General features: G+C 38.9%; 1 protein-coding gene across 1 annotated transcript in view; it reads left to right on the forward strand.

Moving 5' to 3' along the window:
- LOC128697965 (uncharacterized) overlaps positions 1-19,605 on the forward strand; it is a 42,619-nt gene extending 23,014 nt beyond the window's left edge. Inside the window, exons 7-14 of the mRNA XM_070097589.1 lie at positions 2,560-2,659; positions 3,033-3,364; positions 5,526-5,777; positions 5,907-6,237; positions 7,732-7,932; positions 13,874-14,116; positions 15,546-15,677; positions 18,912-19,605. Coding sequence (XP_069953690.1) covers positions 2,560-2,659; positions 3,033-3,364; positions 5,526-5,777; positions 5,907-6,237; positions 7,732-7,932; positions 13,874-14,116; positions 15,546-15,677; positions 18,912-19,252 — 1,932 coding nt within the window. The 3' untranslated portion in view covers positions 19,253-19,605. The remainder of the gene's footprint in view (positions 1-2,559; positions 2,660-3,032; positions 3,365-5,525; positions 5,778-5,906; positions 6,238-7,731; positions 7,933-13,873; positions 14,117-15,545; positions 15,678-18,911) is intronic.
- Positions 19,606-23,723: the final 4,118 nt, after the last annotated feature.

Genomic DNA, 23,723 nt, shown 5'->3' on the forward strand with positions numbered 1-23,723 from the left:
GTTAGGTTTTAATTTATCTATTTGCCTAAGGACCATGTCACTTGTGACCCTAATAGTGCACAGTTTATTATCGTCCTGTTCTACATAATTTATCATTACTGGAATATCGCTAGTATCCTCCTGTGTAAAAACTGAGAGGAAGTATGTGTTAAAAATTCTACACATTTCCTTATCACTGTCAGTGAGCTGACCCGAGGAACTTTTGAGTGGGCCTATCTTGTCCCTGATCTTACTTCTGTATACCTGAAAGAATCCTTTTGGGTTAGTCTTCGATTCTTTTGCAACTTTAACCTCATAATCTCTTTTTGCTTTTCTAATTCCCTTTTTTATTTCTCTCTTTAACTGAATATATCGATTTCTTAATTGCCCCTCTCCTCTTTTGATTTGCCTATATATGCCTCTCTTTTGACCAATCAGATATTTTAATCTATTGTTCATCCATTTAGGATCATTTTTGTTTGATCTGATTTCCCTATTTGGAACATAATTTGACTGAGCAGCTAGAACTATGCCCTGGAAAGCATCATATCGGCAACCATCACCACCTACCTGACCCTTAGTCAGGTCATTCCAGTTCAGCCCACCTAAGTAATTTTTCAGTCCTATGAAATCAGCCAAGCGAAAGTCAGGGACGGAGACTTGATTGCCATTATTAGGGGAATTCCATGATATATTAAAACTGAGTGATTTGTGATCACTCTCCCCAAGCTCATCATTAACCTCAAGATTATTAATTAGTGTTTCCCTACTGGCAAGAACCAAGTCAAGGAGGTTATTTCCCCTAGTTGGCTCTGTCACAAACTGTTTTAAAAAACAATCCTGGATCGTATCAAGAAAGTCACCCGACTCTAAATTTCCTGTCAAATTGCTCCAGTCAATCTGTCTATAGTTGAAATCTCCCATTAGCACAACATTTTCGTATGTAGATGCCTTACGAATTTCGTCCCATAGAAGTTTACTGCACTCCCTATCAAGATTTGGGGCCCTGTAAATCACACCCAAAATTAGTTTTTCTCGGCCCTCGAGAAGCTGTAACCAAACAGATTCAGTGGCTGACGCTTCTAATTTAATATCTTGTCTAACACAACAATTTAAATTGTCTCTGACATACATCGCTACTCCACCACCTTTCCTGTTGACCCTGTCAGTGTGGAATAATTTATAGCCTTGTATGTGACATTCAGAGGGCATCTCGCTTCTAAACTGTTGTATTCTGAGCACCTCTGCAAAAACAGTGATAATGTGCGAGTGTGGTGAAAGTGTTGAATGATGATGAAAGTATTTTCTTTTTGGGGATTTTCTTTCTTTTTTGGGTCACCCTGCCTCGGTGGGAGACGGCCGACTTGTTAAAAAAAAAAAAAAAAAATATTACATGTGATCCCATATATCAGAAATCTTCCATATGAGGATAGACCGAGGGCCCTGAATCTGCACTCTCTCAAAAGACGTAGAATTATGGGGGATATGATCGAGGTGTATAAAAGGAAAACAGGAATAAATAAAGGGGATGTAAATAGCGTGCTGAAAATTTCCAGCCAAGACAGGACTCGCAGCAATGGTTTCAAGTTGGAAAAATTCAGATTCAGGAAGGATATAGGAAAGCACTGGTTTGGTAATAGAGTCGTGGATGAGTGGAACAAACTCCCGAGTACAGTTATTCAGGCTAAAACGTTGTGTAGTTTTAAAAACAGGTTAGATAAATACATGAGTGGGTGTGGGTGTGTGTGAGTTGGACCTGACTAGCTTGTGCTGCTGGGTCTGGTGCTCTGCTTCATCCTTGAGTGGAGGTGACCAGACTGGGTGGGTCATTGGGCTAATCCGGGGGGTGGAGGACATGGACCTGCTCCGCATGGGTCAGTAGGCTTGTTGCAGTGTTCCTTCCTTCTTATGTGAGTGGAGGGGGGAAGGCTGCCCTGGCTGGCTATGCATACTTCCCAAACCTGTCTTAAGTAAGTAATAAAACTCACCTCACACCCTACATTAAGACTACAAATATTTTAAAGTAATTAATGAATGTACTGTACATGTATTTTATTGCTCTGGGGAGCTTTAATTAAATGTAGTATATTATGTGTGGATGGGGTGGCTGACCTGGCTGGCTACCATACCTCCCAGACCTGACTTTCTGCAAATATAACTCACCTCTCACCTACATTAAGGCTACAAATATTTTAAGGTAAGTAATGGGTATACCGTGTGTGTATTTTACTTTTTATTGTTTTTTAATGCCTAGTTCTATTGCTAACTTAATATATGTTAGTGTAAACTTGTTACCTGGCATTTATATGCATTTATATGTGGAAAAAATGGTGTTCTGCTTTCTGGCGATGTCTGCTTTCTGGCAGTAGCCTGGAACCTAACCTGCTTTATAAGTTGGGCCCTACTGTATTGAATATCAGTGTTTTAATTTGTATAAAGTTTCAGTATCCTCTATACAAGATCTTCTATTTAATTTTTTTAATTTTAGGGCAATTCTCCTCAGCCACTGAGAGATTGTTTTTAAAATGATTTCATATACAAATTTTCTCATAACAAGCCTATGGTTGATATTTCCTGCAGCTTGCAATTGAAATTGTTCATCGCAAGCCTGAAGCCACACCAAAGAAGTACTATGCCGAGAGAAGAAAACAGCGAAGTGTACTGCCAAAACCAACTTCAGGTAAAGTTGACCTAGAGAAATAGAATATAGTTTGCATTTAAGCTATGTTTGAGAATTTTTTGATAATAAACCCATGTTGGACTAATAAGAGGAATTGGCTGAATATCCATTAAACCAAAATAGTTAAAAAATTGCAGAAAAAACACTCAAGTACTCTACTGTATACCTAATACAGAATTGCACACACAGCTCATAGATAAACTTCAATAAACATTAAGGTTAAATGGGTTAAAAGCACAATTTAGTGAATTTTGTCCATTATTCCAAAAATAATTTATACTGAGTGTTTATTGAATTGCTAATTTCATGCACCTGAAAATGTGTACCAGAAAGTGTTCAGTGTCTTTAATAATTGGATTAAAATATCTTTCAGTGACTTCATATGGGCTATGCTGGGACAGCATTCAGTATCCTGGTCACTCTTCCAAAGGTCGAAAAGAAAATCCCGATCCCCTCATGGCACAGGTCTATGCTGTCAAGAATCGAGTGCCATTCATGATGACCTACAAGAACACAGACACCAGGCTTGCAGACAACATTTCCTATGAAGAGTTTGTCCCAGATTCAGAAGATCTGATCAGAATTCGAGAGCAGATGAAGAAGGAAGTGCAGAGAGTTCTCATTAAATATAACAGCACCTTTGAGGATCTAAGTGTGGTGGAGAAGCACCAGTATTCCAACTTCATGATGCAGAAGAGTGAGATTGTAAGTCGTCCATGAAGAATAAAAAGTTACAATACTTTGGTTGAAACAATTCACAATTACAGTGAGCTTCCACATCACAGTAAGGTTGAGGAAATCTTTCCTGCCATTCTTGTGGCTTATTTACAGCCTTATCTTCTGTCTCCTTTATTGTCATTTCTCACCTCTCGAACATTTTCCACCATGTCAGCCATATCATGTCCTATATACAGTACATCCTTATATAGCCTCTCCTCACTTAACAACGGAGTTCCGTTCCTGAGACCACATTGTTTAAAGAATTCATCGCTAAGTGAGGAGCATACTATAATGGTAGTGAGTTTGTGTCAACCATCTTTGATATTGTTTTAATGTCACCTTTGCACCATTTATAACATTTCTGGTATATTTTTAAATGTTTATACAGTGGTGTACTGTATATTGAAGTAAACAGATTAGAGTAAATCAGCTCTAATGTACATTATTTATGTATGAATACTGGTCAGAGAGCCCGTTGTAAGTCCGAGGCGTCAGTAAACGAGTACATCGCTAAGTGGGGAGAGGCTGTATTACATAGTGTGGCTTTTGTAAATATGATTGAATAAGTACATCCAAAATAGAATTGAGCAGAAAAATTCATAGTATGCACCTTTCAATTCTGGATTCACCTTTTCATTTTCGTTTACAAAAAAAAAAATAAGAATACACTATACAGAGGAGCTTTATAAGAGCTCTCTGTAACTTTCAGTTTAGAGAGGAAACTTGAGGCAACATTTTTTTACCCTGGACAGTTATAGATGGTTCAGGATCGAGCAAGATGTCTCGATCTTCCCTTTGCAAATTGTCTTAGTTATGAAGCCTTCCATATTTTTCACTTCGTGGGGAAGGTACCTTGATGCCAGCGAAGGGCTTTTGATCTAAGGAATTGAAGCTGCCCTTTGCTTCCTTGGCCTGAAACTAATTACTATACATCCCATTCCTCAGGTTCTGTATAACTCTTTTGGGTTTAGCACTTCCTTGTGAATATAATACCATAATTATAAAAATAATTATAATATCCTTTAATTTCATTCCAAATTATGTCTCCTGTGCAAGTTTTTTTTTTTTTTTTTTTTTTCCAACAAGTCGGCCGTCTCCCACCGAGGCAGGGTGACCCAAAAAAGAAAGAAAATCCCCAAAAACAAAATACTTTCATCATCATTCAACACTTTCACCACACTCGCACATTATCACTGTTTTTGCAGAGGTGCTCAGAATACAACAGCTTAGAAGCATATACGTATAAAGATACACAACATATCCCTCCAAACTGCCAATATCCCAAACCCCTCCTTTAAAGTGCAGGCATTGTACTTCCCAGTTCCAGGACTCAAGTCCGACTATATGAAAATAACCGGTTTCCCTGAATCCCTTCACTAAATATTACCCTGCTCACACTCCAACAGATCATCAGGTCCCAAGTACCATTCGTCTCCATTCACTCCTATCTAACACGCTCACACACGCTTGCTGGAAGTCCAAGCCCCTTGCCCACAAAACCTCCTTTACCCCCTCTCTCCAACCCTTTCGAGGACGACCCCTACCCCGCCTTCCTTCCCCTATAGATTTATATGCTTTCCATGTCATTCTACTTTGATCCATTCTCTCTAAATGACCAAACCACCTCAACAACCCCCTCTTCTGCCCTCTGACTAATACTTTTATTAACTCCACACCTTTTCCTAATTTCCACACTCCGAATTTTCTGCATAATATTTACACCACACATTGCCCTTAAACAGGACATCTCCACTGCCTCCAACCGTCTCCTCGCTGCTGCATTCACTCTACTTAATACATCGGGCCTAATCACTGATTGACAAAGCTATAATTCAGTGTATTTGGTAAACATATGGAGAGAATGAATTTTTCTATTATTCAACATGTGAAAAACTATATAATTTACACAATATACTCCTGTGCAAGTATATTGTGTAAATTATATAGTTTTTCACATGTTGAATAATAGAAAAATTCATTCTCTCCATGTGTTTACCAAATACACTGAATTATAGCTTTGTCAATCAGTGATTAGGCCCGATGTATTAAGTAGAGTGAAAAACTTTATAGTTTTCATCTTTTTCGGGCCACCCTGCCTCAGTGGGAGACGGCCGGTGTGTTAAAAAACAATATTAATTTTTGAAAGGTGGATCTTGGCGCTGTGTTCCGAAGTCCAGCAGATAATGGTTCTGTAGCATCTCTAATGAAAGATATGAAGGGATATATGGCTTACGATGAAGGCGAACCCATACCATTATGTATCTTCGGAGGACAAGAGTCTGTGGAGAGGATGGTGTGTGCTAAGGATGTTATGTCTTGCTTCTCTGAAAAGCTGGACAGATTGGATGGCCTTGAACCTGCTATAACAGATTTTGGTCGGCAGATACTCCTGGCAAAGGTACTGATGTCTCAAATGTTTGCTTACAAGAATGATTATTTTTTTTAAATGTCTTACTCTATATAGTGTGATAATGTTTGCTGCTCAAGCTGCAGTTCAGAATTGTGTATCTTTGCTGATTTCTTTCAGGATATCATCAAAACTTTTTTTCCCAATGGACTGGCTAAAGAGTTTGGAAATCTGCATCATTTATGTGAATCAGAAAAGACTCTTCTGAAGAGGTGCGAAGAGTTGGATTTCAATGCAATTTGTATCATTTTGGAAATTGTTGCACATAGTTATATTGTTGCTATGGCTGAGAACAAGTTATTCATGGCAAACAGGAGTCAGCTGACTACAGATGAAAAGCAAATTATTTTGGAGAAAGTCTCTGAAGAAATTGTGGCAGATATTTGGCCCAATGTGGACACTTCTTCCCTTGATATTGTACGCCAAGGAAATGAGCCTGTGAGAGACGGAGGTAATACTGCATGAACGTACACTACTGTCCTGTACTGTAATTAATCTTGATTAATTTTGTGCTCTTAAAAGAGATGAGAATTGGCTTTCCTTACCATGAAGTTCAAATCATACTTATTCTTCTTATAAGACTAAATCACTTCTGTAATTGGAAGGTTTAACTTTTACAGACTTAGGTTTTTAACAGGTGTTCAGGTTTTTATGTACAGTGGAACCTCGGTTTTCGTATGCCCTTGTCTTTATGTAAAACTATAGTTATTCTCTATAAAATGTATTTTTTGTTAACATTTTTGGGTGTCTGGAATGAATTAATTGTATTTACATTATTTCTTTTGGGAAATGTTAACAAAAAATACATTTTATAGAGAATATATGGGTGTGAAGCTTGGGTGGTAAATGCAGCAGCGAGGAGACGGTTGGAGGCAGTGGAGATGTCCTGTTTAAGGGCAATGTGTGGTGTAAATATTATGCAGAAAATTCGGAGTGTGGAAATTAGGAAAAGGTGTGGAGTTAATAAAAGTATTAGTCAGAGGGCAGAAGAGGGGTTGTTGAGGTGGTTTGGTCATTTAGAGAGAATGGATCAAAGTAGAATGACATGGAAAGCATATAAATCTATAGGGGAAGGAAGGCGGGGTAGGGGGTCGTCCTCGAAAGGGTTGGAGAGAGGGGGTAAAGGAGGTTTTGTGGGTAAGGGGCTTGGACTTCCAGCAAGCGTGCGTGAGCGTGTTAGATAGGAGTGAATGGAGACGAATGGTACTTGGGACCTGACGATCTGTTGGAGTGTGAGCAGGGTAATATTTAGTGAAGGGATTCAGGGAAACCGGTTATTTTCATATAGTCGGACTTGAGTCCTGGAACTGGGAAGTACAATGCCTGCACTTTAAAGGAGGGGTTTGGGATATTGGCAGTTTGGAGGGATATGTTGTGTATCTTTATATGTGTATGCTTCTAGACTGTTGTATTCTGAGCACCTCTGCAAAAACAGTGATAATGTGCGAGTGTGGTGAAAGTGTTGAATGATGATGAAAGTATTTTCTTTTTGGGGATTTTCTTTCTTTTTTGGGTCACCCTGCCTCGGTGGGAGACGGCCGACTTGTTGAAAAAAAAAAAAAAAAACTATAGTTTTACATACAGACTAGGGCATACAAAAACTAAGATTCCACTGTATTTCCTCGTATACAATATTTTCTTACTAACTGAAGTTAGCAAGGATACACTAACCACGGACAAGTGGAGTTTAACCCCATGGTGAGTGGTTCCCTGGAGAGATGGTGAAAGGTTAAGAACCAAATTCCTTCTATAAACATTTACTCCGTATTGATATACTGAACTTTATTTTACAAACTGAATTTTTATTGAGATATTAACATGAGATTTATATGACTCACGAAATCGTAATGACACGATTGCATGTAATATTTAAGCTAAAAAAAGACAGGTTATTTATAAGTGTCTTTAACATTTACCTTGGAGATAATTTTTTTTTTTTCTTCAGAGTGCACCTTCGGTGATTGTGTAAACTTTAGGGACAAGGCTCGTCTACCCTGCTCAGAACGTTGCGGGCGGCCGTTTTATTTTTGTTGCAAGAAGCCCCTAAATGATGGTTTGGTGGAATGCGCCAGAAGGGAGAACTGCCCTCGGGGTGCATGGTTTCACCTCAACAAGAAGTGCTCGGGGTTGGTGGAGGCACCTGAGGGTAAGGCAGCCAGCCTACCTTTGTAGATTTCAGTCATATTGTATTATTGTTTGAAGTCTGTGAAGTGCACAATAGCATTCTGAAGTTTTTTGTTTATGCAACATTGCTACTCATTTTTCTTTACAAGGTGAGGTTGTTACCTATCTCAGCTCGTTTCAGAGCCTGGCTCTAGTTGTGGTGCACCCTTCCCCAGGGTGTAACCCAAAACCATCACTAATACTACATAAGTATTGACACTATATGCTGCTAGGAGAACAGAATTAAATGTTGCTTAGTGCTAGGAGAACAGGATTAAATATTTCTGAAGTGTGTAGGTTGTAAGTTTCTTGAGCCTTACACCTTGCCCCTCCTTCAGAATGCTAGCACTGTCCTTCCTACCTCCAGGACTCATATCTGGCTAATTATTGTCCCTGAATTTCATCATATCACTTAGGATCCCTTATTCATATCACTTAGGTTACCTTTGGCACTTCTTACTCACTTTATATCTCTTACGAGTTGGTCTTAGGAAGTCTTCTTTGTCATTTTTTTCATTTTGTCTAAATACACCAGCTGCGTCCCACCAAGGTACAGTGACCTGACTAAGAAGAAAACACTGTCACTCATTCAATCATTGTCTTGCCAGAAGTGCACTAACATCACGCTTCTGTTGACCCTCCAGACAGCCACATCCCCACCCCTCCAGAGTGCAGACACTAACTCCCACCCCTAGGACTCGAGTCCAGCCAATCAGTTGCCCTGAATCCCTTAACAACTGTCACCTTGCTCACACTCCAGCAGTGCGTCAAATCATAAAAACCACTTGCCTCCACTTGCTCCTGTCTAACACCCACACCCAGTTCTATAGGATGTCCAAGCCCCTAACACCCAAAACCTTTACCCTTTCCCTCCAACCTTTTTCTTTATAATTTTATTTTAATCACATTATTATATATTTTAATCACATTATTATTAGGTAGTAGGTTGGTAGACAGCAACCACCCAGGGAAGTACTACCGTCCTGCCAGATGACTGTGAAACAGAAACCTATAACTGTTTTGCATGATGGTAGGATTGCTGGTTTCTTTTTCTGTCTCATAAACACGCTAGATAACAGGGATATCCTGCTACTCCTACTTACACTTTGGTCACACTTCACAGACACGCACATGCATATATATATACATACATCTAGGTTTTTCTCCTTTTTCTAAATAGCTCTTGTTCTTCTTTATTTCTTCTATTGTCCATGGGGAAGTGGAAAAGAATCTTTCCTCCGTAAGCCATGCGTGTCGTATGAGACGACTAAAATGCCGGGAGCAATGGGCTAGTAACCCCTTCTCCTGTAGACATTTACTAAAAAAGAGAAGAAGAAAAACTTTATAAAACTGGGATGCTTAAATGTGCGTGGATGTAGTGCGGATGACAAGAAACAGATGATTGCTGATGTTATGAATGAAAAGAAGTTGGATGTCCTGGCCCTAAGCGAAACGAAGCTGAAGGGGGTAGGGGAGTTTCAGTGGGGGGAAATAAATGGGATTAAATCTGGAGTATCTGAGAGAGTTAGAGCAAAGGAAGGGGTAGCAGTAATGTTAAATGATCAGTTATGGAAGGAGAAAAGAGAATATGAATGTGTAAATTCAAGAATTATGTGGATTAAAGTAAAGGTTGGATGCAAGAAGTGGGTCATAATAAGCGTGTATGCACCTGGAGAAGAGAGGAATGCAGAGGAGAGAGAGAGATTTTGGGAGATGTTAAGTGAATGTATAGGAACCTTGGAACCAAGTGAGAGAGTAATTGTGGTAGGGGACCTGAATGCTAAAGTAGGAGAAACTTTTAGAGAGGGTGTGGTAGGTAAGTTTGGGGTGCCAGGTGTAAATGATAATGGGAGCCCTTTGATTGAACTTTGTATAGAAAGGGGTTTAGTTATAGGTAATACATATTTTAAGAAAAAGAGGATAAATAAGTATACAAGATATGATGTAGGGCGAAACGACAGTAGTTTGTTGGATTATGCATTGGTAGATAAAAGACTGTTGAGTAGACTTCAGGATGTACATGTTTATAGAGGGGCCACAGATATATCAGATCACTTTCTAGTTGTAGCTACACTGAGAGTAAAAGGTAGATGGGATAAAAGGAGAATAGAAGCATCAGGGAAGAGAGAGGTGAAGGTTTATAAACTAAAAGAGGAGGCAGTTAGGGTAAGATATAAACAGCTATTGGAGGATAGATGGGCTAATGAGAGCATAGGCAATGGGGTCGAAGAGGTATGGGGTAGGTTTAAAAATGTAGTGTTAGAGTGTTCAGCAGAAGTTTGTGGTTACAGGAAAGTGGGTGCGGGAGGGAAGAGGAGCGATTGGTGGAATGATGATGTAAAGAGAGTAGTAAGGGAGAAAAAGTTAGCATATGAGAAGTTTTTACAAAGTAGAAGTGATGCAAGGAGGGAAGAGTACAGTGGACCCCCGCATAACGATGGCATCACATAGCGATTTTTCCGCATACCGATTACTTTTATCGCAAAATTTTTGCCGCGCATACCGATTAAAAACCCGCTTACCGATTTTCGTCCGAGACGCGTCCAATGTGCCCTCAGCCAGCCTCACATGTGCCGGCCGTCCCATTGTTTACCAGCCAGCCTCCGCGGTAACATCCAAGCATACACTCGGAATATTTCGTATTATTACAGTGTTTTCGGTGCTGTTTCTGGAAAATAAGTGACCATGGGCCCCAAGAAAGCTTCTAGTGCCAACCCTGTGGTAAAAAGGGTGAGAATTAGTATGGAAATTAAGAAAGATTTTGAAGGGTTTGGGGCTAACCCTGAGAAGCCTATGCCAGTTGTGGAATCCATTGTGCCTACTTCAAAGATTAAGGAAATGTGTGCACAGTGGGTTGAACTGCAAACCTTTATAGATGAAAATCACCCTGACACAGCTGTTGCAAGCCGTGCTGGTGACTATTTCAATGACAATGTTGTGGCCCATTTTAGACAAATCGTAAAGGAACGGGAGGTACAGAGCTCTATGGACAGATTTGTTGTGCGACAGAGGTCCAGTGACTCTCAAGCTGGTCCTAGTGGCATTAAAAGAAGAAGGGAAGTAACCCCGGAAAAGGACTTGCTACCTCAAGTCGTAATGGAAGGGGATTCCCCTTCTAAACAGTAAGAAGATAATGCTCTCCCCTCCTCCCATCCCATCAATCATCACCAGATCTTCAATAAAAGTAAGTGTCATTTAATTGTGCATGCCTTTTTCAGTTTGTGTGTATTAAAATTAACATTTCATGTGGTAAAAAAAAATTTTTTTCATACTTTTGGGCGTCTTGCACGGATTAATTTGATTTCCATTATTTCTTATGGGGAAAATTCATTCGCATAACGATTATTTCGCATAACGATGAGCCCTCTTGCACGGATTAAAATCGTTAACCGGGGGTCCACTGTATATGGAGAAAAAGAGAGAGGTTAAGAGAGTGGTGAAGCAATGTAAAAAGAGAGCAAATGAGAGAGTGGGTGAGATGTTATCAACAAATTTTGTTGAAAATAAGAAAAAGTTTTGGAGTGAGATTAACAAGTTAAGAAAACCTAGAAAACAAATGGATTTGTCAGTTAAAAATAGGAGAGGAGAGTTATTAAATGGAGAGTTAGAGGTATTGGGAAGATGGAGGGAATATTTTGAGGAATTGTTAAATGTTGATGAAGATAGGGAGGCTGTGATTTCGTGTATAGGACAAGGAGGAATAACATCTTGTAGGAGTGAGGAAGAGCCAGTTGTGAGTGTGGGGGAAGTTCGTGAGGCAGTAGGTAAAATGAAAGGGGGTAAGGCAGCCGGGATTGATGGGATAAAGATAGAAATGTTAAAAGCAGGTGGGGATATAGTTTTGGAGTGGTTGGTGCAATTATTTAATAAATGTATGGAAGAGGGTAAGGTACCTAGGGATTGGCAGAGAGCATGCATAGTTCCTTTGTATAAAGGCAAAGGGGATAAAAGAGAGTGCAAAAATTATAGGGGGATAAGTCTGCTGAGTATACCTAGTAAAGTGTATGGTAGAGTTATTATTGAAAGAACTAAGAGTAAGACGGAGAATAGGATAGCAGATGAACAAGGAGGCTTTAGGAAAGGTAGGGGGTGTGTGGACCAGGTGTTTACAGTGAAACATATAAGTGAACAGTATTTAGGTAAGGCTAAAGAGGTCTTTGTGGCATTTATGGATTTGGAAAAGGCGTATGACAGGGTGGATAGGGGGGCAATGTGGCAGATGTTGCAAGTGTATGGTGTAGGAGGTAGGTTACTGAAAGCAGTGAAGAGTTTTTACGAGGATAGTGAGGCTCAAGTTAGAGTATGTAGGAAAGAGGGAAATTATTTCCCAGTAAAAGTAGGCCTTAGACAGGGATGTGTGATGTCACCGTGGTTGTTTAATATATTTATAGATGGGGTTGTAAGAGAAGTAAATGCGAGGGTCTTGGCAAGAGGCGTGGAGTTAAAAGATAAAGAATCACACACAAAGTGGGAGTTGTCACAGCTGCTCTTTGCTGATGACACTGTGCTCTTGGGAGATTCTGAAGAGAAGTTGCAGAGATTGGTGGATGAATTTGGTAGGGTGTGCAAAAGAAGAAAATTAAAGGTGAATACAGGAAAGAGTAAGGTTATGAGGATAACAAAAAGATTAGGTGATGAAAGATTGAATATCAGATTGGAGGGAGAGAGTATGGAGGAGGTGAATGTATTCAGATATTTGGGAGTGGACGTGTCAGCGGATGGGTCTATGAAAGATGAGGTGAATCATAGAATTGATGAGGGGAAAAGAGTGAGTGGTGCACTTAGGAGTCTGTGGAGACAAAGAACTTTGTCCTTGGAGGCAAAGAGGGGAATGTATGAGAGTATAGTTTTACCAATGCTCTTATATGGGTGTGAAGCATGGGTGATGAATGTTGCAGCGAGGAGAAGGCTGGAGGCAGTGGAGATGTCATGTCTGAGGGCAATGTGTGGTGTGAATATAATGCAGAGAATTCGTAGTTTGGAAGTTAGGAGGAGGTGCGGGATTACCAAAACTGTTGTCCAGAGGGCTGAGGAAGGGTTGTTGAGGTGGTTTGGACATGTAGAGAGAATGGAGCGAAATAGAATGACTTCAAGAGTGTATCAGTCTTAGTGGAAGGAAGGCGGAGTAGGGGTTGGCCTAGGAAAGGTTGGAGAGAGGGGGTAAAGGAGGTTTTGTGTGCAAGGGGCTTGGACTTCCAGCAGGTATGCGTGAGCGTGTTTGATAGGAGTGAATGGAGACAAATGGTTTTTAATACTTGACGTGCTGTTGGAGTGTGAGCAAAGTAACATTTATGAAGGGGTTCAGGGAAACCGGCAGGCTGGACTTGAGTCCTGGAGATGGGAAGTACAGTGCCTGCACTCTGAAGGAGGGGTGTTAATGTTGCAGTTTAAAAACTGTAGTGTAAAGCACCCTTCTGGCAAGACAGTGATGGAGTGAATGATGGTGAAAGTTTTTCTTTTTCGGGCCACCCTGCCTTGGTGGGAATCGGCCAGTGTGATAATAAAATAATAAAATATTATTTTCAAAGTTACTTTTGTAACATTTGTATGGTCTGTATTTTAATTACTGAGCTAAAATATATATATACTATATTACAGAGTTTGATGAAAGAAAACTGAATAATTAAACAGTTTGAAATAAAAAATAAATATTAGCATTAGTATTAGGCTGTGACCTTATATTTTCCTTTTGGCTATACATGATAACTAATTTAGCTTGGTAAGTTTCTGAAAAGGAAATATTTTTGACTTCTCCATCCTTCAAGATATGGAGATGCTAGTGAAAGGCTTTTGATCCAAGGGATTGGAGTGACCCTCCTCTTAAACCTGATTACCTCCCATTCCCCAGGCATTATCTGACACCTGTAGATCTAGCACTTTAAAATAAATGTTGTGTATTGTATTAATGACTTTTGTGCGGGCAGATGACTGGTTGTGCAGCACGTGTGCTCACAAAAGACGAATGGCAACGCTGCTGGAGAAGACCGATGGCCTCTGGGAATACCACCGGGGGCTGCTCTGGTACTGCCTCTTCTTCTGGGTGGGTCACTCGGCAGAGAAGCAAGGCAACGGTTGGCTTCTGCATGCTGTGTGGAAGGTCTCTATGCCACTGTTTGAAACCAGAGGATACTCTGATTATCTTCACCAGGGATACTCCTTTCTTTCTGGTAAGTGGCATACCTGTAACCAGTTTCATGAGCTATACTCCTGATAGCCAGCTTGTGGCCAGACTTCCTTGGTGACTGCTTGTTCATCTAGCCTTTTGCTTCCTGTATCACACAGGCCCAAATGGTGATCAATATAGTACAAGAAAATTTTAATATTTAGTTATAGATGCAACAATATGTTTTTAACACACCAGTCCTCTTCCACTGAGGTAGGGTGACCCCCAAAAAATGAGGAAACTCATTTACTGTCATTCATACTGTCTTGCCTGAAGTGTGCAGACATCATGGTTCAAATGACCCTCTGAACTGCAACATTTTCATCACTCCCCTAGAGTGTAGGAACTTTACTTTCTGCCCTCAGGATTCAAGTCTGAGTAACTAGTTTTCCCTAAAACTGGTTAACCAAATGTTACCTTGCTCACACTCCAGTTGTAAATCAAGTCACAAAAGCCATTTGTCTCCACTCACTACAAACCTGTTGGATGCTCCTGCCCCCAAGTGCTCAGAATCTTTATACCCCTCCAACCCTTCCTGCCTTCCACCCCATTCTGTTTCATTGTCTATAAATGCTTTCAACAACCCCTCCAAAGTCCTTGAGAACAGCACACCATATTCTAATCTCCAAGCTCCAGATTCTCTGTTTAATATTTACACCCCACAGCACACTCAGACATGACATCTTTACTGCCTCCACAGATGCCTTAGTGTGCTACCCCCCCCCCCCCCCCACATCTATTTTGTGGTTCACTTTGTCTCTCATAGGCCCATCTACAGACAAATCCATTCCCATTTTTTTTTTTTTTTAACTTGACCATCTCTCACCAATGCAGGGTGACGCAAAATAGAAAATGCTGTCACCAACACTCACTCAGTCGCTGTCTTTCCAAAAGTGTGCTGACATCTCACATTGCCCCTCCAACTTCAACATCCCCACCTCTCCTTCGGAGTGCAGATACTGCCCTTCTCGCCTCCAGGGCCTAAGTCCAGCCAACTCGTTTCCCTGAATCCCTACTCAAATTCAAATTCACCCCCTTTTCTTGGGACTTGACGAGCAGCTATTAGAGTGTAATCAGGGTAATATTTTGTGAAACCAGTTAGCTGGACTCAAGTCCTGGAGGTGGGAAGTACAATGCCTGCACTTTAAAAGAGGGGTTTGGGATATTTGCTGTTTAGAGTGACATCTAAGCTGTTGTATCTGTGTACCTCTGCAAAAACAGTGATAGTGTGAATGATGGTGAAAGTGTTTTCTTTTTTTTTTGTGGGGGGGGGGTACCTTGCCTCGGTGGAAGACGGCTAGCATGTTAAAAAATATATATAAAGTAATGTGTACATTATAATAATGGTACCAAGAATAGTTTTAATGAGCCTCTACCTGTAGGCTTGTTAAAATTCTCACATCACCTATGTGAGAATTAATTTCTGGTTTCAGGGGTGGCAGGGCGTATTCCAAGACTGGCAGCACACGATACTGTTCACAATCGTACAGTTAATGTCAAGGGTGGCGCTAATAACAACATGAGCTGGGATCGTGCTGTTGAACTCTTTAACCGGGAATTGCTACGTAAGTATACAATCATTCAGGTTCTATATATCTGCAGACTTTGCCTAATGAGTGTTCATTTGTTAAGCAAGAGCAGTATTTTTGTCTTGCAATTAATAGGTGGAGGATCATGCTTTCATTGTTATTTGATGCATACAGGTTTAGTTTATCATATACATGTGGTTATTATAATTTATTTGTTCTTCTTTCAACACACCGGCCATATCCCACCAAGGCGGGGTGGCCCAAAAGGAAAAACAAAAGTTTCTCCTTTTACATTTAGTAATATATACAGGAGAAGAGGTTACTAGCCCCTTGCTCCCAGCATTTTAGTCACCTCTTACAACACGCATGGCTTACGGAGGAAGAATTCTGTTCCACTTCCCCATGGAGATAAGAGGAAATTAACAAGAATAAGAATTAGAAAGAAAATAGAAGAAAACCCAGAGGGGTGTGTATATATGTGCTTGTACATGTATGTGTAGTGTGACCTAAGTGTAAGTAGAAGTAGCAAGACATACCTGAAATCTTACATGTTCATGAGACAGAAAAAAGGACACCAGCAATCCTACCATCATGTAAAACAATTACAGGCTTTCGTTTTACACTCACTTGGCAGGACGGTAGTACCTCCCTGGGCGGTTGCTGTCTACCAACCTACTACCTATAATTTATTTGTTGTTATCTTATAATTTATAGGGTATGAGAGATTTGGCTTAGTAAATGTTATTGTTAAAATATTCTTGTGATAGTCTTGCAAGTAACCTTGGAGATTCGCTGCCTAGAATATGTTTTGAAATAGATGGCAGCCATCTTGAGATTATGAGTGTGATGATGTATTAATATGCATAGATGTATAGATGAAAGTATAGTAGTATCAACACTCTTATATGGATGTGAAGCTTGGGTGGTAAATGCAGCAGCGAGGAGACGGTTGGAGGCAGTGGAGATGTCCTGTCTAAGGGCAATGTGTGGTGTAAATATTATGCAGAAAATTCGGAGTGTGGAAATTAGGAGAAGGTGTGGAGTTAATAAAAGCATTAGTCAGAGGGCTGAAGAGGGGTTGTTGAGGTGGTTTGGTCATTTAGAGAGAATGGATCAAAGTAGAATGACATGGAAAGCATATAAATCTATAGGGGAAGGAAGGAGGGGTAGGGGTCGTCCTCGAAAGGGTTGGAGAGAGGGGGTAAAGGAGGTTTTGTGGGCGAGGGGCTTGGACTTCCAGCAAGCGTGCGTGAGCGTGTTAGATAGGAGTGAATGGAGACGAATGGTACTTGGGACCTGACGATCTGTTGGAGTGTGAGCAGGGTAATATTTAGTGAAGGGATTCAGGGAAACCGGTTATTTTCATATAGTCGGACTTGAGTCCTGGAAATGGGAAGTACAATGCCTGCACTTTAAAGGAGGGGTTTGGGATATTGGCAGTTTGGAGGGATATGTTGTGTATCTTTATATGTGTATGCTTCTAAACTGTTGTATTCTGAGCACCTCTGCAAAAACAGTGATAATGTGCGAGTGTGGTGAAAGTGTTGAATGATGATGAAAGTATTTTCTTTTTGGGGATTTTCTTTCTTTTTTGGGTCACCCTGCCTCGGTGGGAGACGGCCGACTTGTTAAAAAAAAAAAAAAATCTCTGTTCATACACTGAAAGTCTGTGGAAAAACACAATTCAGTGTATGGCACTTAGCTCTAAAAATTATTTTTGGAACAGTTCATTGATTTTAAATTACTTTTTGGAAAGATAAGATTTGTGGTGCTTTTGCCCAGGAGTTTATGGTTTTGGTTTTGCCTTGTTGGTCAACTCGGCACTCCAGAAGTTACAGTATCCAGATATACATGTTGATATATATATATATATATATAAAGATGATTGAGCTTGAAGAAATATAATTCATGGAGTGTAGGAAAGGCTTGCAACTTCTTAAGATAGTGATTTTTTTTTTTTTTTTTCATAATGTTAATCTTCTAGCTGAAGAAGTCCTGTAGTATGTCAGAGTGATATATTAGTTCTCTTATGTTAAATAATGGCATTCAGGCATCCAGATATTTATTTTGCAAGTTCTTCCATAAGTAAAATCATTATTTTATTCACCACTTTTTCTTGTTCATGTTCAACTAAACTTGGGTTTAACCTGATGAGAATATTCCATCAAAATTAACAAAAGTTTACCGAGACAAAATATTTAATTAGCCAAATTCAGATTAGCTGCATATAGTGTTCTGCCCCATCATGGAAGGTGCCTTGATGGTGATGAAAGGCTCTTGATGAAAGGACTTGGAGCTGCCTCCCTCTTCCTTTGATCAAAACTACTTATCTCTTATTCCACTCATGCTTTTTTGACCCCCATGGGTTTAGCACTTTTCCATGAATATATTTCATAATAATTGTGTGGTGGGGATATTTGTTGTTTGGAGGAATATTTAAAAAAATAAAACAAGCAAAAGTTTATTTCGCTGCAAAGGTTACAGTATGTGTTTACATTTCATAATTTGATTGGCACAAAGAAAACCACTTATCATGCCAGGGCATTTTGGGCAGACTTAACCTAGTACGTACTTAAGAACTACTTAGGTCTAGACAGGTAAAGTGGTAAATTTCAAATACATATTCAATATTTTACTCTATTATTAATACGTATGAGGTAGCCAAATTTGTAGTTAATAAGTTTTATAGTTTAATGTAGACGAAATTGATAACAGTATTACAAGTACAGTGGACCCCCGGTTAACGATATTTTTTCATTCCAGAAGTATGTTCAGGTGCCAGTACTGACCGAATTTGTTCCCATAAGGAATATATTAATACGTATGAGGTAGCCAAATTTGTAGTTAATAAGTTTTATAGTTTAATGTAGACGAAATTGATAACAGTATTACAAGTACAGTGGACCCCCGGTTAACGATATTTTTTCATTCCAGAAGTATGTTCAGGTGCCAGTACTGACTGAATTTGTTCCCATAAGGAATATTGTGAAGTAGATTAGTCCATTTCAGAGCCCCAAACATACACGTACAAACGCACTTACATAAATACACTTACATAATTGGTCGCATTGGAAGGTGATCGTTAAGCGGGGGTCCACTGTAGTAGTAGGTGTCTGCACACCTCTGGCAAGACAGTGATGGAGTGAATGACAGGAAAAGTGTTTCTTTTTCAGGTCACCCTGCCTCAGTAGGAGATGGCCAGCATGTTAAAAATAATAATAACCAGAGTTTTCTCTTATAAAAATTAAAATGTGCCCTTACATGTTACAGGACAGCCAGCTCTTCACAAGCGGAAGAAAAACTGTATAGCACCCAGCAAAGCCATTGGTTGTTGGATACAGTCCATCAACCAAGCTTGGGAGAAGGAGATTTGCAATGAGCCAGACATCAAGGAAAAAGACAGGACAAAAATCATTCGAGAGTATGTGGCATTCATGAATTCATTGAACATCCTTCGCAAGATACCTGGCCGCAAATCCTGCAAGGACGTCAACTACTCTCACATCATCTGGATCAAGAATCCTAATGGATTCATTGAGACGCTGAAAGAGCTGTCTGAGAAAGATGTCAGTCGGCAGATGAACGAAAGGGAAAGTGACGTTTTGGAGTGAAAGACGACAGGCAGGGTATAAGTCAGCCCCCTTTAGTATAGTGCAATGGTTAGCCTGACTTTCCTCTCATTTTTTTTATATTGACTGGTGCTATAAATAGAAGTACATACTGTAGCTGTTTCTTTTGTAGTTTATTTTTCACTCAAAATGCTATTCTGTTACTTACTGTGTTTAAAAAATTATCTTGCACAATTTTTTTCAGCAAAATTTATAATGCAAGGTATACATTTTTCTAGAAGATCCTGTATTATTATTTTTTTTTTTATTCTTTTTTAGAAATTTGGTTATTAACCCTTAAACTGTCCAAACGTAGATCTATGTTTTTTCAACATTTGAAAGTATGTAATAAAACGTGGATTTTTTTTTTTTTTTTTTTTTTACATTTGAAAACATGTAAAAAAAAACTTTGATCTACTTTTTTTTGTTATATTCGAAAATATGTAAAAAAAACGTAGATCTACTTTTTGAGCACTACGCATGTGAACTTAAATTTGTTTGGACAGTTTAAGGGTTAAATCAGTGAAGTTTATCATGCACCAGATTTTTTTTTTTTTTTTTTTTTTTAAAGAATAATCTCTGTTTACATAAAAAAAATTATGGGTATTTTTTATTTAATTTGTATATAACTTTATTAATAAAAATTTGTCAAGCAGGAAGACAACAACTACAAGAGAGCAATTTGCACCGCTTACATAAATGAAGACAACTCTGATTTTATATGTTACTAAATATGTAATTGTTTTTATTGTTTATTGGACAGTCATTATTTTTCCACTGCTGACGTAATCTTGGATGAAATTAATGAAATGTGTGCTCTTGGGTGACTACTTTTTGTTTCTTTGAGGTGATGATATTATATGCGATAACCTCAGGTCATATCGTGAAAGACCATTGAGTCTTGCATGTCTATAGCCAAGTCTAGGTCTAGGGCAGCTCTGACTTTAATTTAGACTAATAATAGGTCTCCTGGGCCATTATTTGTGCAGTTTCTTTATATTTTTTACTGGAAGGGTAGCAAAAGCTTTGATTTTTATATGACATGTATGTAAACAAAAAACTGCACATATATTCGTATACATATATATATATATATATATATAAATTTTTTTTAACACAGTCATGTCATCATGTTGTAGGCACATTTCCCTTGAGTTTAGAAGGTTAGCAAAATTTCAGTTTTTCACTGTATGGTATAGTACCTTTTCCTTGGCACAGGAAAACTCTCCAGTGTGCTCTCTTTCTCCTAGATCAGCATATTTTTACATAGTACATTTCTTTAAATTGTTTTTAGCTAATATCTAACGAGTCAACTTAGGTATTTACAGTTTTGTGCTGCGGCATTGTGGAAGAAAACGTTTATGTGGATTCATTGTCTTTGAGAAGGACTGGTCTTTTGTGAGCTAAGGGAAATTTTTTCACGAGTAGGGTAGTATGTCTTTAGCGACTAGAGGGACTGATCTTCCATGTGTTGAGGGACTCATCTTTCGTGAGAAGAGGGACTCATTGAGTAGAAAGCATACGAGCAGATTGCGAGCAGCTTAATGAGCTTGGCCCACCATGCTTTGTTTGGAAAAGAGCATAGAAATATTTAGATACTTGGTGTAGTTATCCACATGGTCCTTTTTTTTTATTCACTTTTGCTATCTACAGAAAGTGTCAGGGAAAAATTATTTTCCCCAGTATGACAATGTCATCATGCCGTGTGTTGGGACATCACTGTAAGAATTTGCTGTATATCTTTAGTAGTGACTGACTACTTATAACTTGCTTGTAGTTAACTTGCATTAGCCATACTGACTTTTCTAAGTTACATCATATCAATCATGCAGTATTCCTTCTTGCTCAAAATTTGTTATGTCTTCTTGTGAAATATTTTGTCTGGCTCTTTTGTTCAGGTGTGCTTCATCCAAAAGCAGGGTCTTGCTTGTAAAGTTTAGTGGTTGTACATTCATCTGGCTGTTACTTAACAAGATCTTATTAAAAACACAGGGTTATTAATGCAATGTTTAGAATTTGTTTGGTTAGTTTTGCTGCCAACTTGTGAATCCCCACTTGTACCACAAGAAAAATTATGCTGTACTAAATGGAACAAGTTGAAAAAAAAAAAAATGGAAAATTTGGTGGGTTGATAATGAGGAAAAACAGTAGGTGGTAGTTTGCATATAATTATAAATTGTTGGGTAATGGACTTCAAGTACTGTATGGAAGTCTTGGATGAAACAACCAGTTCTTCCACCCTACCACCTTGAAGCTTTATCTAATAGGATATTAAAGATTATCCTATGCTCTGAACTTTGTAAATTTTAGCTGAGTCTGACTTATAAGTTGAGTTGTGACCTTGGACATTTTAAGGTTGTAGAATAACATGCATTATTGTAACATGATACCCTGAGTAATAATCGTGTTTTGACTTTTTAGCTATGCACAGTTGGATTTAGAAGTGTACAAGAATTTCATTGATGTAAGTTTTATTTCCCCCTAGATCAAAAATTCATTATTTGGCCTTTTAATTTAAACTTAGAAGTCACTGTGACCCCTGGGTATCATCTGGACACAGAAGCTAAACATGAAGAGTTGTGTACAGCCTCTCCTCACTTAACGAAGGAGTTCCATTCCTAATACCATGTCAGCAAACAAATTCGTTGCTAAGTGAGGGGTATATTATAATGTTAGTGGGTTTGTGTCAGCCATGTTTGATATTGTTTTAATGTCATCTTTGCACCATTTATAATATTTCTGGTATATTTTTAAATGTTTATACATAGTGTACTGTATATTGTAATAAACAGAATAGAGGAAATCAGCTCTTAATATGCATTATTCAGGTATGCATACTGGTCAGAGACCCCATAAGTCCTAGTCGTTGGTGAACAAGTACGTCACTAAGTGAGGAGAGGCTGTATTTTCTATAAGAAACTGCATCAATAACTTTATGTATATTTGTTTTTCTTTCTCTTTAGTTTCAGCTAAATCTACTGAGCCTATTTAGGCTCTGCAGAGTTAATTGGGACCTAATAGACAGGCAGGCATCCTTGTATATACAAGTTACCCTTGCAGTTTCTTGTCAATACATAATAGACAAATCTTTATTTTTAGATGATTCCTGCTAACATTAGGTGTAGCCTCCAAAGATCATTTGATGACATCTAGACCAGGTCAGGAGCTCAGATATCCAATAGAATCCTTGTACTCTGCTGATTCCAAATACACGCAGTGTACTGGGTGTAAGAGATGTATGAGTATTGGTACCCAAGATACCATGTTCCAAAGAAATGATTTTTGTTGTGTGACTTGAAAATGACTTAGGTCATTGCTAGTGACCTGTTGATCAGACTGAGAGACATGAGAGGGTAGTGCTAAATCACAAAAATATTGGTTGTCTTGGTTGTACAGTTATAGAATATACCAATAGCATGTAAATAAGGCAATATGTGGGTTATGGTTTATATATTTATAAGGATGTTTTATCCGCCAAGACACAACATCTCTATAAATAAAATGCCATAACTCACATATTATGTTACCTACATTGGTTGTCTTGTCCTGGAACTCCATTTTAATGTAATAGGGAAATAGCTGTTGTATGACACTATTGAATGTGAAACTATTTGATTATCCCTATCTGGTCTAATGTTTGAGGACTATTGGACTATGAAAACAAAAAATGATTGCTCCCTTTCCAAGGACTTGTAGCAACCCTTCTCTTCCATAGATGATATATGTCTCACCATTCCCAGGCACTGTATGGCTTCTATAGGATTAGTACTTCCTCTTGATTATAATCATCTTAATCTTCCACTACAACTATCTGTTAACACAGTCACACTGCTGAATTATTTTTGTGTTTGTGTAAATGTAAAGTTAGTGGTTAGTAATTATTTGATGTTTGTAGCAATCTGGTTGAACAGGCAGTCAGCAGAAAGTTTGGCCTCAGGCAGGCAGCAAGGTTAAAATAATACTCAATACTAATCACAGGTATGTACTTCATGTGTGAAGGCATCTCAGTGTGCTAACAGATAGATAGTACTGTAATTATTTCTTGGCTGCTGTCAGTATGAGGCCTGGACATGGAATTGGCTGCAGGGACGTTGACACCTGAAACACCCTCCACATATACCAGTAGACAGTGACAAGTATGTCCCTCCAGGTATAACAGTAGACAATGACAAGTATTTCTCTCCAGGTATACCAGTAGATAATGACAAGTACTTCTCTCCAGGTATACCAGTAGACAGTGACAAATACTACCCTCCACATATACCAGTAGACAGTGACAAGTATGTCCCTCCAGGTATACCAGTAGATAATGACAAGTATTTCTCTCCAGGTATACCAGTAGACAGTGACAAGTACTTCTCTCCAGCAAATTAACACATGTTAATGAATATTTAGATTTATGTGGAGTGTTAAACATATTCACTACATATGGTTGTGTGGGTCAAACTCTAGCTTTTGGCCCTGTCTCTCAACT

The sequence above is a fragment of the Cherax quadricarinatus genome, chromosome 58 (genome assembly GCF_038502225.1).
Source record: "Cherax quadricarinatus isolate ZL_2023a chromosome 58, ASM3850222v1, whole genome shotgun sequence".
NCBI lineage: Eukaryota > Metazoa > Arthropoda > Malacostraca > Decapoda > Parastacidae > Cherax > Cherax quadricarinatus.